This window comes from Parasteatoda tepidariorum, chromosome 12 (genome assembly GCF_982258835.1).
Source record: "Parasteatoda tepidariorum strain Cologne lab strain chromosome 12, Ptep-v5.0, whole genome shotgun sequence".
NCBI classification, from domain to species: Eukaryota; Metazoa; Arthropoda; class Arachnida; order Araneae; family Theridiidae; genus Parasteatoda; species Parasteatoda tepidariorum.
Genome location: NC_141766.1, coordinates 6,993,965 through 7,012,265, shown reverse-complemented (window position 1 = coordinate 7,012,265; position 18,301 = coordinate 6,993,965). Strand labels below are relative to the sequence as shown.

The 18,301-nt window shown below is 27.2% G+C and overlaps 1 protein-coding gene across 2 annotated transcripts; it reads right to left on the bottom strand.

Annotated features, from left to right (window-relative positions):
• Window positions 1-1,729: 1,729 nt before the first annotated feature.
• Window positions 1,730-18,004, bottom strand: LOC107443703 (coiled-coil domain-containing protein 134). Of its 2 annotated transcripts, none has more exons than XM_016057656.5 (6): window positions 17,437-18,004; window positions 14,256-14,377; window positions 11,588-11,672; window positions 11,330-11,508; window positions 8,754-8,825; window positions 1,730-1,889 (listed from the first exon to the last, which is right to left on the bottom strand). In XM_016057656.5, exons 1-6 carry the CDS (start codon window positions 17,591-17,593, stop codon window positions 1,797-1,799), a joined length of 708 nt encoding a protein of 235 aa, XP_015913142.1. In that variant the 5' UTR covers window positions 17,594-18,004; the 3' UTR covers window positions 1,730-1,796. The 2 variants fall into 2 exon arrangements, with proteins under 2 accessions (XP_015913142.1, XP_042901837.1); XM_043045903.3 differs by lacking the exon at window positions 1,730-1,889 and adding an exon at window positions 7,274-8,358.
• Window positions 18,005-18,301: the final 297 nt, after the last annotated feature.

The window sequence follows — 18,301 nt, the reverse complement described above, 5'->3', positions numbered from 1 at the left end:
AGAGATGTTTAGTTCATGCGATTTTTTATACTTAGCAATAAGATTTAAAGCTTTCTGAGGTTCGCAAGACCTACAATAAATTACAAAAGAAAACAAGTATTTTTGAACACCTATGCCAGAAAATCAGGCAAAAAACTTGTATCGATTACTTTAGTTATTTTTGATAACTGCATAAAGTTTTGTAAACCTGGAATAAATATTTATGGAGGAAATAGACATTTTTATAAAAAAATAATTTTTTCACCTTACGTTTTCTGCTATAACTTAATAAATATTCAATGGAACTAAAAAAAATTTTTGGCGAAATTTAAAATTAATTACAAAATTGTGCAAGATACAAGTATTTATGCTAGTTCTTTTATACTGCACATGCGCGAAAGAAATTTAAATAATTTATTTTAATAATTTTGTAGGGAATCTTATTTAGCAACTAATAAAAGCTTTATTTGAATATTTTAAATGTTTCAAGCTCTTTTCTAAGTAGCTTTTATACTTTTTAAAAGAGAGCTCAAAACGATAAGGGGTTATCCACAAATTTCCTCAGGAACTATTAAACAAGATTTATTAAAAATGAGACCTTCATTGTGGGGGATTACCCCCCCATAAAAGTATGCCTTCTTTCTCTATAACATCAAAGTTTAATTTCCTGACGATTATTGTATGGTATTATTAAATTTTGTGTCTTGATAAAAAATAAAATTTGTGAAAAACTCTTGATCGTTTTGAGTTTCTTTTAAAAAAGTGCAAAAACTACTTAGAAAATTGCTTGAAACTTTTGTAAGGTATTCAAATAAAAAAAAATTTATTAGTTGCAAAATACAATTTACTACAAAATTATGAAAAAAATTTTCAGTGCATGTGCAGTATAAAAGAGCTAGCTTAAATACTCGTAACTTGCGGAGTTTTTTAAATCAACAATTTTGTGATTAATCTTAAATTACTAAATTTTTTTTTTTAATTTCATTGAATATCTCTTACGTTTTAATGATAAAACGGAAGACAAAAAAATTTATTTCTTATTAAAAAATATCAATGTTTCCGTAATTATTTACTCCAAGCTTACGAGACTTTATGCACTTATTAAAAATATTAACAAAAGTAATCGTTACAAGCTTATTGCTCGATTTTCTGGTGTTCAAAGATACTTGTTTTCTTTCATAATTTATTGAAGGTCTCTGAAAGATATCAATGAGGTCTAAGAACTGATACTTGTTGATCTGGGTTAAACAAGAGACATCATTAATCAAGTTCCTACATCATTTGGTTACTGTGGAGCAATTAAAAAAAAAAAAAAAAAAAACATTTAAGGTTGCAATGCACTGCATAAAGAGCTTTTCTTCATGACTATTTTCAATAAATTAATTTCATAAAAGAATATTTATTAAAATATTTGGAGGGCATCCACAATAATGATTTTTTGTTTGTGATGTTTAGGTATTTAAGAAATGAAAATTAATTCAATAAAACATTGACAGAAGTGAATTAGAAAAAAAAATCAATACAATCTTTTAAGGGTATTGACAAAAATGAATGTTTTTATGATTAAATGAAACTTTTGCAAAAGTGCATTTAAAAAAACAACATTATTTTGAAGAAAGTGAAATAAATTTTCACTGTGCCTCTTAATTTATGGCATCATTTCGAATACTTTTTGATCACAGTAGTACCTTCGAATTTGAGTTAAAAGGATTTCAGTAATAGATTAAAAAAATAGTTTGACACACAGCCATTCATCAATTGCATATTTTTATTAAAAAACATTTGTTTTTCATTCTTTAGATAATTGGGAAGCTCGCTTAAAGTTCAGACTTCAATTTAGTCATCCGTGGTCCTTTTTTGTTTTTCATTTTTTTTTGTTTTGGTGCAACTGTAATCTCTTCTTTCGCAACCTAGAATTAAAAGATATTAAAAACTATTTATTCACATTAATGAATCAATGTATGCATATGTATGTATATCAATGTATGTATATACATATATATATATGATGCTACAATAACACAGAAATATATGATAGTTATTGAGATATTTAGGGGTTGTTTAAATGTTATGTAAGAATGTTTTGAAGATATAGGGTCTTTTGTCTCTTAAAGGCAAATCCTTTCCCCATTAGGTACTTATCTAATATTTGAATGGCCGTTTTTAAACAATAAATATAAAATTAAGAGATTTAAATTAAAGAATCAAACCCAAATATTATGAAAATTGAATTTTGATAGAGTTAACTTATTCCCAGCTAGAGTACCAATTTGTCTTGATTTGAAAAGTATTGTCTTTATGAAAAAAAAGTGTTAAGTCAGGTTGCAGTACAAGACCATTAAAATGACAATTCATAATAGCAGATGAAATAGTCATTATAGCGAGCTTGTCATGATTAGCTCCCTTAACATATTAACTGTTAAAATAGCAATGAAAATACTAAATAATGGAACAGACATATTTACTTCTTTTTCTTCTATTTTGAAAAATCATCTTCCTTTAAAATACTTATCAAAAGTAGACTGCTTTTGCCTAAGTATTGTGGACTGAATTACATAACTCTGTATTTTATGAAAGGCAGAAATGTGAAACTTAACTGCAGTGTCGTAATTTTGTCACTCGAGACCCCTGGGCATAAATTTTTGGACGGGCTCTTTTAGTTTAAATATTAATTAGAAATTGTTTTGAAAAGAAAAATAATAGTTAATTAAAAATATTATAATAAATTTAATATTCTCTATAATCCAATATCATTTAATATCATAATAATTTTTACATAAGTGTGTACTCTAAATACGAAAAATTTATTTTCGCACATTTCATCATTAGGACATTTTTTTTACTAGTGTTGTAAGATATTAAGATTTTTTATGACTCTAAAGATTATGTCTTTTGATAAATTTAGGCAGATTTTGTAACCTAAAATTTGTTTTTCATGTGCAAGTTTTTTGTAAATCAAAACATATTTCTTATTATATTAATGTGAACAAATTTAGCTGTCCTTGAGATTTTCCTTTTAATCGTTTGAAAAGGTATTCATGCCTGGTGATATATAGTTTCAGCGTAACCTATTTTTTATTATTTTAAAAACAATAGACTTTTGTATTAAAATTTAATTATCATCACTCAAATGTATCTGGACGTACCCATATTTTAGAACTCAACTACAGTAAAGAATGACGTACCCATATTTTAGAACTTAACTACATTAAAGAACGACGTACCCATATTTTAGAACTTAACTACATTAAAGAACTTAAGTTCTCAAAACACTTTATTTTTAATTTTATCTAAAGCAAAACATTAATTGGAAATTATTCTTTAAGCACTATTGAGGAGCTCAATGAATATTTATGTTCTTTTTCTCAAAATAATTTAGCCTTGTTTTAACTTCATGAATTTAAACATACAGTAATAAAAACTTGAGGGAAACAATTGGTAAAAAATCTGAATTTAATTAATATAGACACTGGACTTCAATAAGCCTGCACTTCACAATGACAACTCAGTGCTTTGACCACAAAGCCATTGCAAATAATCAGTTTTACAATTTTAAAATGTTAAAAATTACATATTAAATTACTTAAATTTTTGAAATTGAAAATCACAAATAATTTAAACGGAACGTTTTGATTTTTAAAAAAAAATTTAATTAAACTAGACGTATTTAAACATACAGGGAGTAATAGAAAACTGAATAGATAACAGAGGAACAGAAAAATTTATCTAAATTAATGGCACATTTAATAACAAAACTACAATAATAATTTATACCATCAGAATACAAATTAAGTATATCAACATTAAACATTAAAAAAAAATATTTTTTTTGGCTAATGGCAGGCACTTGGGTCTATTTCCCATTGGCCTCAGAAATGCCAGAATTGCTATATCGTTACCCAGTGAGCACCTATGGCTAAGTCACAGAGGTGGAGTAGCGTCGCCCTCAATATACAACCACAAGTCTGTTTATAGGGTGTGTTACTTTCACACAAAAGAAAGGACATAGAACACACAGAGAGAAAGAAACATCCATGCCCTGAGCGGGATTCGAACTCGCAACCATGGGCTCCACAGTCCATCAGCTCCATAGAAACTAACACTAATTTGGTCAATTTTATGTAAAAAAATTTAATCATTTCAAAATCTGTTTAATGATATATAATATAATCAAATCGCTCATTAAATTTTGGAATATGAAGATCAACACTAACTGCAAAACTTAATAGTATTTTATGTATGGAGCAGCTTCAAGATTTTTAATTTTGTTTCAGCTTGTCACATACGAAACACAATAAAAGATATGGGCATTAATGAAAGCAGAAAAAATTTGAGAAATAGTAAAATCAGAATAAATTTAGACATTAAAAAAAAAACTAATTAGTTAAACAATTCTGAAATGTTTTAATATTAAATAACTTAGATGCATACGGAGTAATATTGATTTTGCAAAAAAGAAGTTGTTTTACACAAAATATATTTAGAATTTTTAATTTTGATTTATATTCACATTTGACACATTTTAGATACACTGCAGAAAAAGATAAATAATACCAAAAATATTAACAAAATATATTAACACAAATTAGGATATTAAATTTTAGAAGCGGAAAATCAATTTTTAGAAGCGGAAAATCAATTTTTAGAAGCGGAAAATCAATTTTTAGAAGCGGAAAATCAATAAGCCATTATTATCACAAAATTGATTAACAACCATATAACTTACGTTTCAATTGTTATTGAAACGTTCATTAAATGATTGCTAATTTCTTTTTCTTCCTGTAAAACATAATAAATAATAATAATTTATTTCAAAAAGATTAAAATTGACAAAATTTAATATATTTAATTTTGATAACTGTAAATTTACCTTGAAATTATGTAACAAAGACATAAGAACAAATTCATATCTATGTTCAAAGCTTGGATTCAATATTAAATTGGACTTTTTTGTGCAAAACGAAATACCGCTGTGCGGATCGAACTGACAGAAATTAGGTACAATGCTAAATTTGCAAGGATAGGGACAGAATGACAAGCAGCCTCCGTGTTTTCCTTCAAGAAAAAGTTTTTTTTCTCAGGAATGGAAATATTTATTTTTTGGAAAAACCAGAAATGATATTGCACAGATAATGGTCAATGGGCCATTGAATGGTTTTCCAGGAAAGATTCAAAGAGAAGGCACAACATTTGCAAGTGTAAATAATACTTAGTATTCATTTTTAGTGGTCAGACTCATAGATCATTGATGAAACAACTATCAACTACAACAGGCAGAAGTAATATATACAATCAACAGAATGCCTTTATTCCTTACACCCCTCCCTGCTCATCGTTATTGCTCTTCAGAGGGAAGAAAGAATCTTCTCTTTTCCTTCTATTTCAAGGGAAAAGAAATCCAAACTTATGACTACAAACTAAAAAAATTCTTTTTAGCAGTTGTTTCTTAACACTTTTATTTTAATTAAAAATAAAAAAGATAAGATAGAATATATTTTAAATTACCCTAATTTTGCAGAAATGTATTTCCCTTATTTGGGGCGCCTTGACCACCAGGGCCTAGGAGCAACACTCTGACTGTCCAGGCCTAGTTACGGCCCTGCTTAGATAGTGGTCACACACACATTGTGGGGGAAAAATAAGGGGTTAAAATATAAAAAGAAACAATCTTAATTTTTAAATCATTATAAACATACAATTTTGGTGTTTTTAATATTATAACTTTGATGGTGACTTGGAAATTTGTCATAATAGCACTTTCTTTGTAATACTTGTACTTGTTTTATTAAGTTTTTATTGTAATTATATTTCTTAGTGATAGGTCAAAACCTTTTTTTTCATTTAAAAGCATATTCACATGATTTCAGATAAATACAAAGTTATTTAAGTTATTAATACAGTAAGGAACCGATTATTCGGAACGATCGGGACCATCGCTATTCCGGATAACTGATTTTTCCGGTTTTCTGAATCGCTACAAAAAGCCGTTTTTTTTTGTTAAACCCAACCAAAAAAATAATTTTTTTTTGGAAATAATCTTAAAAAGAAGAAAAAACGATGAAAGAATACACTAATGATTATTTCCAAAATGATGGTAAGGTAAACATCTTTCAAAAAAGAAAGAAAAACCCTAAAATCTTATGAGGAAAAAAACATTTCTTAAAAAAAAGGCGGGAAATTTTATCGAATTTCATTCCGGTTTTTTGTTTTTCTGATTTCCAGATAACGGGTTCTGTACTGTATATCATAGATTGCACAAATTTAGATACTCACTAAAATTCTGTAATATAACGTTTGAAAAATGATCAAATTGTAGAAAAAATTTTCAACAATAAAAATTAAATACAAAATAAATCATCTTGAAAAATAATGTGTTTCAAATCATCTCTGGGTGACCAAGCTTAACAATTTGGGCTGAGTTTTCAAAGAAATTGTCAGCAAAACTCTTTGCACACAATGGTAAACCTCTATCTCAAAATATTGCAAAATTTGTAAAAAGATAAAACGTTAATTGACCTTAACTTTCAACAATTCCTCTAATTAAATTATTGGGACTATATTTTTCCAATTGCAGTTAACCCTCATATTTTGATGGTGAAGAATCTAAATTTGCCAAAAAAGTTATTTTATGTCTGAGTTTGCACAAATTAATCATCATATTTGAAGTCAACCTTTATACATGAAAATCAATTTAAAAACATTATTCAATGTCAGATCTCATTATACTCTAGAATGGAAATCAAGACCTTGTTTTATAACAGAATATATAAATTCTGTTTTAATGAAGGTTTATGAAACTTTTCATGAACATTGTTTATATTACAATCTATATATTCAAATATAAACAAGGTCTGTCCATAAAAGTTTTCGATCATGGGTTCCGAACGTTTTCTGAAACCTGTCTATTTCGCAAGTCAAAAAATGTTTACTGTTCCCTTGCCAAAAGAAGAAAAAAAACACCAATCATAATAATAATTGATAAAATTCTTTTATCCCAATTTGAATCTTTTCATATTTTTGTTATGATATACTTACATAATCTTGCCTTTAAATTATTGAAAATATGCATTATGACAGATGTACTTAAATTAGAAATGTTTTTAATACAATATTTGATAAAAATAACTTTGATGAAATTTTTTTTTTGTAAGCATTTGCTTATAAAAAAATATTTATTATTTATTATAAAAAAGAAAAATTTGAAATAAATGATGTTTATGAATTTGACCATTTCAGTATGCAAAGCTTAGCCGATGTTTTTTACAGCGAATACTAAGTGAGACATATTTCAAAATCAAATCAGAGTTGTATTTATTTTACAAGTTAACAACAAGTAGATCATGAATTTTGAATTGTTAAACAAAGGAGAAATTACATAAATTAAACTAATAAATTAAGTTAGAGATAAATATTTAAAAAAAAAAAAAAAAACAAGAGAGAGAAAAGAAAAACAAAAACTGCATTTTTAATTAAGTTAAAGAACATGAGTCTTGGGAAACTACAGAAGTTTCAAATTCATATATAAGTTCAACAGCAAAATTGTAAAGTGGGTATTATACTCATATTTTCTCATTATGATTAAAAAGTACACTTTATTTTTTCAAAATATGCAAATAATTAAAATTATATAATAGATTTAAAAACAATTAATATGTACTGAATTAGAAATGTAAATAATTCTTTGAATTTAATGTGTGCTAAATATCAATTTTATCTATAGTCTGTTAAGAATCTTCTAAAAATCCCTAGCACACCCTAAAACTCTTAAAATCGACAAGGGGAGCCAACATTTTAGAAACTATGAAACACTTGCAACTATAATTTTACAAGGTTCTCACTGTTTCCTCAAAGCAAAAATTAAGGAGTTTTCAGGACAATTTTTGAAAAAATTAAGGACATTAAAAATAGTGTAATAATTATTTAATATCAAATATACAAAAACCCACAGTGACAGTGCCAATTATTTAACTTACTAAAAAAATTTTTTCATCATATTGCAAGTTCTCATATAGTTGTATTTATTACAGAACTTTTTATTTTTTAATACAATAGGGAATTTCAAAAAATGTTACTGCTTCTTAAAAATGTACAGTTACTTATTACACTTTGAAATATCATACACATTTATTTAATTCTTCAAGTTTTTAGAAAAAGCTGTTTCCTTCATGGACTGGAGTTCAAAAATTTCTCTTTCACTTTTTTTCTATAAGCATGTGCACTACCATTAGAATTGAATTTCTTAAACTCTGTCAATTTTGATGGTCAATGTAGGTACCTCAGAACTTAAGTACCTTAGAAAAGACCAAAAGAAGTCAGTATCCCACTCTCCTTCACCATAATCTCTCTCAGAATGCTCTACTTTCCACGAAGGGTCTCATTCTAGGCATACAAAAAAGAACATATTAATAAAACATCCACAGCAAGGGCATGCTTACTTCTCCTTGCCTATAGCCCCCCATTACACACACCCTTTTTTGTCTCTAAATATGTGCTACCTTCCATTCAGAGTCTCATTCTAGGTGAAGAAAGACAGACTTTTTGTTTCAACCATTTTTGTAAGACTAAAAAATTGTTTCAATCAACTAGTGATACTGGAAATTAAGGACTTTTAAAACCCTTGAAACAAAAAGAGCTTTTGAGGATTTTGGAAACCCTGTTTTAGCAGATAATTTCGGAAATAGCTAATAGTTTTATGTTTACCATTAGTTCTATTGGCTAAAGCTGAAAGAACTATATTATAAACCAAAATAATTTTTGTTCAAACTATAATTTACCTTTGAATTATATTTTCTATATGGATTGATAAAATTGTCTTCTCTGGGAATCAAATTCATTTCTTGGCAAAGCTGTAAAAGATAAAGTTTTTAAGTTAAGGATTTATAGCAAATTAACAAAATTATCAAAATAAATATGGTATTGGATATAGTGTATAAGTTAAAGTAAGCTAGATTATTATTGCTTTAATGTAGATATTAGAATTATAGAATTATTTGCATTTAATTGTTGATAGCAGTCATTCCAAATTTGAATGGTAAATTTTTTTAAAAAAAATCACCTGAATTTATGCAATATTTAAACATATAAAGCTTGGCAAATCATTTTAACAATTGTGACTTATGATGTTTGTCAACTAATCATAAGTAACAAAAATTTATTATTTGTCAGAAAAATACTTTATAACAAAATGCAGCACATGTTTTGTAGAAATTTATGTTTTTTTCTTTTTTTTTTTCTTTTACAAGACTTGGTTAACTATTCATCTTTTTTAAAGCTTTATATTCAGGTTTTGGTGGATATTGAGCACTGTTTACATACAATAATTATTGAGTTTCATTTAAATCGAAACAGACACTAAAAGCTTGTTTAAGCACGAGAGAATGCAGACAATAGGCTTCTTCCAATGAATCATGTTCAGTGCTCCACTGGTAGATAGACATTAGTGTTGGAAACATTGATAATCATAACAAATCAGAAAAATCTATGCTCATTGTTAATCTTCGCAGGGGAGAACATCATAAAAGTTTCATGTCAGATGTTCAATGGGACATTAACATGCTTGTGAAAAAGTGTTTACCTCACAAGAGAAGCCAGTTTCTACAACTTTGTACTTACATGTATCTTAATTTCGGCAAAATTGCTCAGTAGTGTTAAATTAACAAATGATGTAAATTCAGCATATCAATAAGTGACTAGGTATTTAAATGTGCGATTCAAATTTCACTCTTCAAAATAATATGAAATGACAAACACTGAAATTTTTAAAAAACCCTTGGAAATCGGTAGCAATAACTGCTGAAAAGTCGAATATCATCACATTAAAAGTAAACTAATCAAATGCACAATTCGAACTTATCGTTTTGTTATGATATCAGTACTAATGAAGTAAATCCTGAGAATATCAGTAGTAATAACTGAGCAATGGAAGACATCAAAAGTAAATAATCAAATGAAAATTCATAACAATTACCGAAAAATTATCAAAACACTACATATATTTACGATGTAATCAGAGAGTTGTGAGCTAAAAAGTGAAAACTCAATACGTGATTTAAAATTTTCATGCACATAATATATTAAAATATTTAATTGATTTTATTTCAACCAAATAAAAAAGGAAAGGCAAATGTATCCGCAATGATTTAATAATTCTTTTACTACAAAACTGAATTTTTAACAAAATCATCACTCACATTCATATATTATTAAAATACAAAAAAAAAAAAAAAAAAAAAAATATGTTAGGTACTCTTTAAAAAAATAATAGAACATTACTAGAGCATACTATTTTTTTTTTTTTTTTTTTACATTTTCACACTTTTAGAATTACTTTTTATATTATCAATTTAAAATTCTAGCTCAAGTCAAGCATAATGTAATATTTTCATTTTCAACGAAAAATAGAAAAATCACAAGCATTTCTTCCCCCTCTGACAAGCTGGAAAGGCATCTTTTGAAAATAATTCTGCAGGAAAAAAAAAACATTGTTCAAAAAATTCTGCAGAAAAGAGAAACAAACTTTTTTTTGCTGCCTAAACAAAAAATCTTTCTGCAGTAACTCTAACATTCTGCAACTGGGGAGTTTATTTAAAAAATTTGTTGTGAAATTTGAATTCTTTATATTTTTCAAAGACATATTTGCAGTTTTTTTCAATTAAAATTATTGCATTAAGAGCATAGTATACAATGTACAAAAATGTAAAATTTTTACGTTTGCCAAACTTTCTATTCCAAAAAACAGTTGTACTTAATGTTAACATGGATTTTTGAATAAAGATTCTGAAAAATTGTATTTATTGATTTTTTTTTCTTCATTATTCTTGTTTCCTTAAAACTTTAATTTTTCTCTCTTATACTTGTTCATTTCTATGTTAATATTCTGAATGCAATTTTTTAAAAAATTTTTGTATCTGTTACTTCAATTTTCATCATGTTCCCAATATTATGAAGGTAACACCATTCTTTTTTGATCCTCTCCTCTTAGAAAGTACCTTTCTGTTCCCCATCTTTCATCTGATGATAGAGTTTCCTTTTATTACTCTAATTCATTGCCTACCTCTTTTAAGACCTCTTTTGAATTCATTGGCGACCAGCTCAAGCTCAAAGGCGAGGTCCTAACAAACCATTTTCCCCAACATTGACATGGAGCCCTAGCAAAAGGTTTAAGCCAAGCAAAGATGCTCGGTCTTAAGAAACTAGGCCATTAGGAATATGAGTCCCACCTTTACGATAGTTATGCCATGAAGTGAATACACTTGGTTTTAAGTAAACTATGTAATCATTGGATAAACTTTTATTTAGTGTTCCCCTACAAGAAAATATAAAAATGAAGACTTATTACAATAGAACATACCAAATTTATCATTTTCACAGTCTTGTTATCAAAAACGCCAGTTGAATTTGAGAATCCAATTGCCCATTTCATTAGAATATGCCAATCCTGATGGTTATCCATTATTCTCTCTGTGATATCCGGTAATTTCAATCGAAATTCTCCAAACATAGCAGTGTTATCAATTATTTTGCCTAAAGCTAAATGGGATTCAATACAATGAAATTAAACTTCAAGAGGAATAAAAAAAAAAAAAAAAATTCAAAATAAAAATATTACCTTCATATACAGATATGTTTACTGGTAAAGCAAATCCAGGAATGTAGTTTGAGTTCTCTACAATAACTTTACTTGATGCTATAACCTTTCAAAATTTGAAAATATTTTTAATTATAGCAGAATAAACTAATTTCTGTATGCATGTGTATATATATATACACACACATATATATTATTATTCCGGGTTTAAAAAAAAAAGAGTTTTAGAGGTAAGATCAAAAGTAAAATTATGTAAAAATTTCTTCAGTTTCCTTAATAAATCAAAAGCTGATTAAAAATGCTTAAATTATTTTTTAAAAAAATCACACACTAACCAAGTTCCATAAAAATCTACTGACCTTAGGCGACAAATTGTAATTAGGCTAAATGATTTGACAGAGAATGGCCCAAAATTACTATTTACATGCAAAAAAAATCTTTTTAAAAATTTGTTATTAGGAACATAACAAGTATTAAACAAAAAATCTTTTACAAAATTCTTGAAAATTATTTCATAAAGCTGAAATCAAACTTTTTTTTATTGTAAATTGTTTTAAATGTGTAATAATTTAACATAATATTAAATACCTAAAGATTCAAATAAAAGACTTCTTTGAATTCTATTTTACTCCTTGAACTACTGAAAGTTCATTTTAGAGTGTGAAAATTAAATCATTAATTAAAAAAAAAAACTTAGAATGTTTTGGTTTACACTTTATTAACAGAACACTTAAGTTAACCTATAATAAAGAACATAAAAATGACCGAAATGCAGGATTACATATATTCTTGTACGTCAAAATCTCATAAGTACTTAATAGATAACTTTCATAGCATTTTTAAAGTGCTAGAATGTTTATAAAGAACAGAGAATTAAATAATTTATTTACATTTCTGAACTTTGTTATGAACATTACAAATAAGTGTAAACTTGTTTCAAGCACATAAATATACAATCAAATACATTTATAATGATAGTCTAGGGATTTAGGTAATTTCAGGATTTGTTTCCTATTTTTTTAAGCATAACTCGGATCTGTGTAGAACTTGCAACTCCCCCCACCCCCCAAAAAAAGAAAAAGCTTCTTCTTTTAAATTTCAGAACTGGTCAAAATCTGCAAATCAACAAAAGGAGGTTCCTCTGATGTTCAAAATCTTCACAAATAAAAAATTATTTTTTATACTTAATTCATTTGAACAAATGATAATTTTGACCTTAAAAGTGCACATACAAAGTGAAATAAGTAAAATCATTTTTTATTTCTAATCTAATTTAATAAAAACAAATGACAAAAGATTGGAAGGATGAATCCTTATTTTACCCTTATCAGTACTGTATATTTTTTAATGTTTCAATTATTCTTTTGTAGAAATAGAAATAAAAAAAACTATTATTCAATACTTTCTTTTATAAAATTTCAAAATTTTGCTCAATTAAGTTTTCCGGTTATTTTTCGTATATAAATACATCTGTAATAAAGTTATAGTATGCAATGACATAATACAATAATGTAACTTGTAATTATGATTGTAATATTTAGTTAATGGTTATCAGCTCATATTGAAAATCTAATACATTTATCAGTTATGTAAGTTTTTAATAGTGCGAAGATTTGCCTCAATCGGTTATGTGACAAATTAGTTGTATAATTACAGTTTAGGAGATAGCTTACATTATATCACTGTTCAATGGTTTGTTACTTGCTTATATATATATATACAAATAAATATTATCTAATAATTCTTAATATTAACTATATTGGAAATAATAAATATTCCAATCAGTTATAAATAACAAACCACTATATCTGTAATTAAATAAAGATGGGTTAATAGTGCATACCTGCCAACATTGGAAAAATAAAATAACAGAGATTTTACCATCGACATTTTTTAGGCTATGAGTAAAGTTTTGATACATCATGCATAATCATGTAAGTCAAAAAAGAGAAATTCAAAATTGGAACACTTATATTTAGTAAAGTAAAAGATATGTATATAAATCTTTATCTAAAGAAGTTTTTTTTAAATCATTATTTATAATTACTTAAACTATTAACACTCAACATACTGCAGTACTGACAAAAGCAGTATCTGTTGAGGAATAAGAGAAATACTTTTGGCATCAGCGGATATTTTATCGACAATTTTTAAAAAAAATTTTAATGAAAATTTCTTGTTTCAAAGTTATGCTCCTAACAATAGAATTTTATGTAGGGTTTTCAATGTGACTAATCGTTGTTTAAAAATTTCATTGCTATAAATAGAATCTCATTAAATCTAACCACAATATGAATCACATCATACGAAAATAATTCCCAGCAGTTCACAAGACCATCAATGCAGAACAGTAATAAAGTACAATAACAAATGCTGTTATTCATTATAATTATAAGTAGCTAAAATATGCAATTTTTAACCAATAATTTTTTTTTATGCATTTTAGTTTATTAAAACAGTTTTTAGTAGAAATATGACTTTTTTTTTTCTTCTTTACTATGCACATAGAATAAACAACTCTTCACAAATCAGTTTACACATCATATTTTAAATAACCTAATCTGTATTTAATTCAAAGAGGAAAATAATAAAATACCTAAAGGATTAATAAAAACATAAGCAGTGTATTATGAAAGTGATGAATGTAATTTAGTTTAATTTTTAAAAATCAAACATTAAAAACACATACTTCATAAATCTTTTCCAAAGCCTTGTAAGTTATCTTATACTGCTTTTCATAATCTTGAAATTTCAAAACACTCTGAAGAGCTTCAATTTGGTGAATTCTTGTTTCTAAAAATGCAGCTTTAACTTAAAAGTAAGAGTCAAGGCTATGCATTGATGATAATATATCACATTACTTAAAACTAGTTTTAGAAATTAGTACAGAAAATTAGTGATTAACCTATTTTTTAAACCCACTTTACCCCACCGGATACTTTAAGTTTTTGTTTTTAGTATTTATAATAAATTTAAACAACAATATAAAACAGTCTAAATTTAGTGATTATCCTTATTTTTCTAGGTTGAAAAAATTACAAATATCAAATTTAAAAAAATTCAAAATTCTACGAAAATAATTATGGTTTTTATGGTATTTAAATAGCATAGCAAAATTTGGCTAAAATAAGACAAGTAAAGTTGGCTTTACCAGGTTCTTGATTATTTTGTTTAAATTACACATTCTCACAATGGGAATTTATTGAATCTTTCGATTGCCAGTTTACATATATTTATGTTAATTTATATCTGATTATTAATATTTACCCAAATAACATGTAAGAAATTTGTTAGCAATTGCCAACATTTCTAACAGATACTTTTTAAGGTAAAAAGCCACTGCTCATTATTTCCTAGAAATTTTTTTCTTCTTTATCTATTCAGTTAAATACAGAATTTTTAGAGCTAGGTATCAAAAAGAATGAAATTTGAGTTACATGTTTGGAGAACAATACACTGATATTATTATGAACGTTTTATATTCTATAAAGAAAGGTATAGTTAGTTTTGGTTTCAATTAGAACTGAGAAGTTAATGATTGTGATTGATGGTTGTGGATTTAATTTTGTAATTAAAAAGTTTTCACTGAACAATAAAATAACAATAGGTGAAAGTAACCAATACTGATTGAATTTAACATGCTGAACTTGAATATCTTAATGATTAAAATTGAAGAGACAGAAATATCAGATATTCTGTTTACAGGCTGCAGCATGTAAGACATACTAAAGGAAAAAAAAGTTTTGACAGGTTCTCTTCTTTTCTCAGCATTTTGCAAGTCATTATTATGTCAATTTAAAAAAAAATTAAATGCATACCTACACAGAGAGGAAAAAGTTTCTTTCAAAGTCCGATGGAGGTGAAAGGTTACAAAGGATCACAACTGTTTCTTCCTGCTTCGGTGCATGTGAAAGGCAATTTTTAAAAAATAAATAACTCTGCAAAAAACATTTGTGCAAAACTGGTACAGTTGGTATCCCAAAAGAAAAATCTTACTGCAAGAGCTCTGTAACGTTCTGCAACAATGATGTTGCCGCGATTCTGCTGCAGGATCCCAGTAAATGTCTCCAAAAATATCAACCAAACTATCTCAACATAAAAGGAGAAAATATATATTTTTTGAAATATCTCCTCTAGCCTCCATCTACCCACTTTACTCCCCCTGACCTTACTTTTAGTTAAAAATTAGTATGTAATTTGGAAATCCTTGGATCTTAGGACACATAGTTAACAAAGTCAAGCAAAATCACTGGATGGTTATCCAGGTAGCGCAGCCAAATCTTTCAACAAAAAATAAGTACCTACTCTTCAAGTACACAAAAAATATTTTCAAGCACTACATACATTAACAAAATGTAAAATAGATTTCAAAGACTTTACATGATCATGATAAAGTTACCGGTTTCTGACAAAGAACTCTTCTCTTGATTATGTTAGCCATTATAAAAAATAAAAAAAATCAAGAGGTTTTTTGGTTTGATATCAGAGAGTGGAAAATGAAGCCTAAAATTGAGAATATCGAGCAAAATGCAGCAGAGTTGCATATGAGAGTGCAAGAATCTCACCGAACGCAGATGTAAAATGATTGGAACTTTCATACGCTGTGGACCAACGGGACACCGAAATAGATTGTGGTTCAATGAATTGTGAAAGTGTTGAATAGAACAATGTGAAAAGCACGCTTTTGAATAATAAGCAGCAAAAATAGACATGGTAAAGCAAAAAATCTTATTTTCGAAAAGGGAAAATTAAGCACTTTTTAAGAACATCCAATGAAAAAAGCACCTTTAAAAAACACTAGCACCATGTTATATTTTTTATGCTACCTACTCTAATATATTGCAATATATACATTAAGTTATATGTTTAATCATTTTACATTCTTATTATAAGTTTTCAATATTTTATTCAGAATAATGGATTTGTAGATTTCAATGAAGATAAGATTGTAACTAACTTCAACAACAAGAAAGAAGATAAGTTACATCAATAAAAGTAAATCCAAAACACTTGACCATAAAAGAATAATTATAAAAGGAAACTAACTAGTTCCAAATGTACCAGTTAAATGGTTAATCAGTTTGATAGTTAATGCATAACCAATTAAATGCATGAAGAAAAAGATTAGGAAAGTAGAAAATATTTTTTAAAGAAAATATATATATATATATATATATATATAATACTGTTTATAAACAAAAATAATCTTTAAATAAACATAACAAGATTTTGTATCTATTTAAAAATTTATTTTCAAAGAGAAATAAATTTTTCCCACCTAAAATATATAAATAGAAATTTTCTCTGAATCTCAGATTGTGGAATAAACATCTTTTATAAGATTTTTATTACTGCACATTTAAACTACTAAATATTGATGAAATACTATGGGGAGAATTTTGTATCAGTACCAAAATAGTTAGCAAGTATCAACAGGGCAAAAACATGCGAGAAGAAGATTTTGGTATTATTTGTGGCAAAATAAACGTCAAATTTTTGCAACTTTCGGGCAGGGGCCAAGAGAAATTGAAAAAAGCATCTCAATGTATTTTAAACTTGTAAATTTAAATATTAATAAAAAAAAACATGTAAAGGTTCATCTGGGAAGGACCTTGAGTTATACCTTTTGAGTTGGTCCCCATTTGAGACTTTTTTTTCCGCAGACCACTGCCTGGAAGTTGCCAAAACTTGGCGCTCAGTCTGCTACAGATCACAATACGGAAATACTTTCCATGCGAGAAACTATAAAAATCATTGCAAAATTGGGCAAGTTATTCCTGCCATAAAAGCGGAGCAATTTCAATTTGCATAGACAAGTACAAATATGGAAATATTCCCCTAAATTAAGGATAATTCTATTTAAAAGATACAAATTGATTCCATGGTTGTTTTCTCTTTTTTCAAACTATCTACATCATTTGCAGAATATTGCGCAAAAGTAATGAGAATATACAAATAAAACACTATACATAGTTTAAATAAAACTAGAAGTCTATTATGAAGGCTATTTAATATCCCTTCTGTCATCCTAATAAACAAAATAAAAATGCATTTCTCATGGAAACTTATGAAGCTTAAAACTAGTTCTTGAGCCAATAGCAAAAAGTATTTATCATGATGAATCTTTTAGCAAGATATTAAAGTTATTTATAGTGGACACATTTCGAAGATAATAACTTAAATTTTATATTAGAAAGTACTGGCCTTTAAGAGAGGTTATTATCGTTGAAAGCAAACAGCTCTGTTTCAGAAACAGAGCACAGACGCAATTAAAAAGCTGAGATAAAATCCGCTTTACAAGAAATTTAAATTAACCTCTCTTGCTCAAAATACTTGCATCTGATAAACAAACAAGTAATGCAACGAGCCCTTTTCTAAAGCTTATAGCTCTCTATTTCAATTAAAGAAGCTTATGGTTGAGAAGCTTATGAATGAAAAGGTTGCGCTCACAACGCTAGAATGCGCCATCTGGGGAGAAGACCGGATCCATGTTTTGACCCTCTTTCTCCTCTTCTTTTCAATATTTTTTGATTCTCTTTTTCTTAATATTTTTCGTATTTAATTGTCACAAATAGTTTTCAAAATTTCCACAATGCTTTCGTTTAGAACTACGTTCAATGTAATCTTCAGTTCCATATGATGTTTTCTACACCAGGGAGCGCTGCAAGCTCCTGACTGCCTATACTTCCGGGTTACCATTTTTGGTGTGTTTTGCAGCCATTTAGCTCACAGCGT

What these genes read in the sequence shown, in the direction of transcription:
- LOC107443703 (XM_016057656.5), bottom strand. Translation starts at nt 17,593, where the DNA reads ATGACAGAAGGGATATTAAATAGCCTTCATAATAGACTTCTAGTTTTA. An exon ending in CTTTGGAAAAGATTTATGAA is followed by an intron (nt 11,673 to 14,255) that starts GTATGTGTTTTT and finishes AAATTTTGAAAG; the next exon opens with GTTATAGCATCAAGTAAAGT. An exon ending in ATAGAAAATATAATTCAAAG is followed by an intron (nt 1,890 to 8,753) that starts GTAAATTATAGT and finishes TTTTAATTCTAG; the next exon opens with GTTGCGAAAGAAGAGATTAC.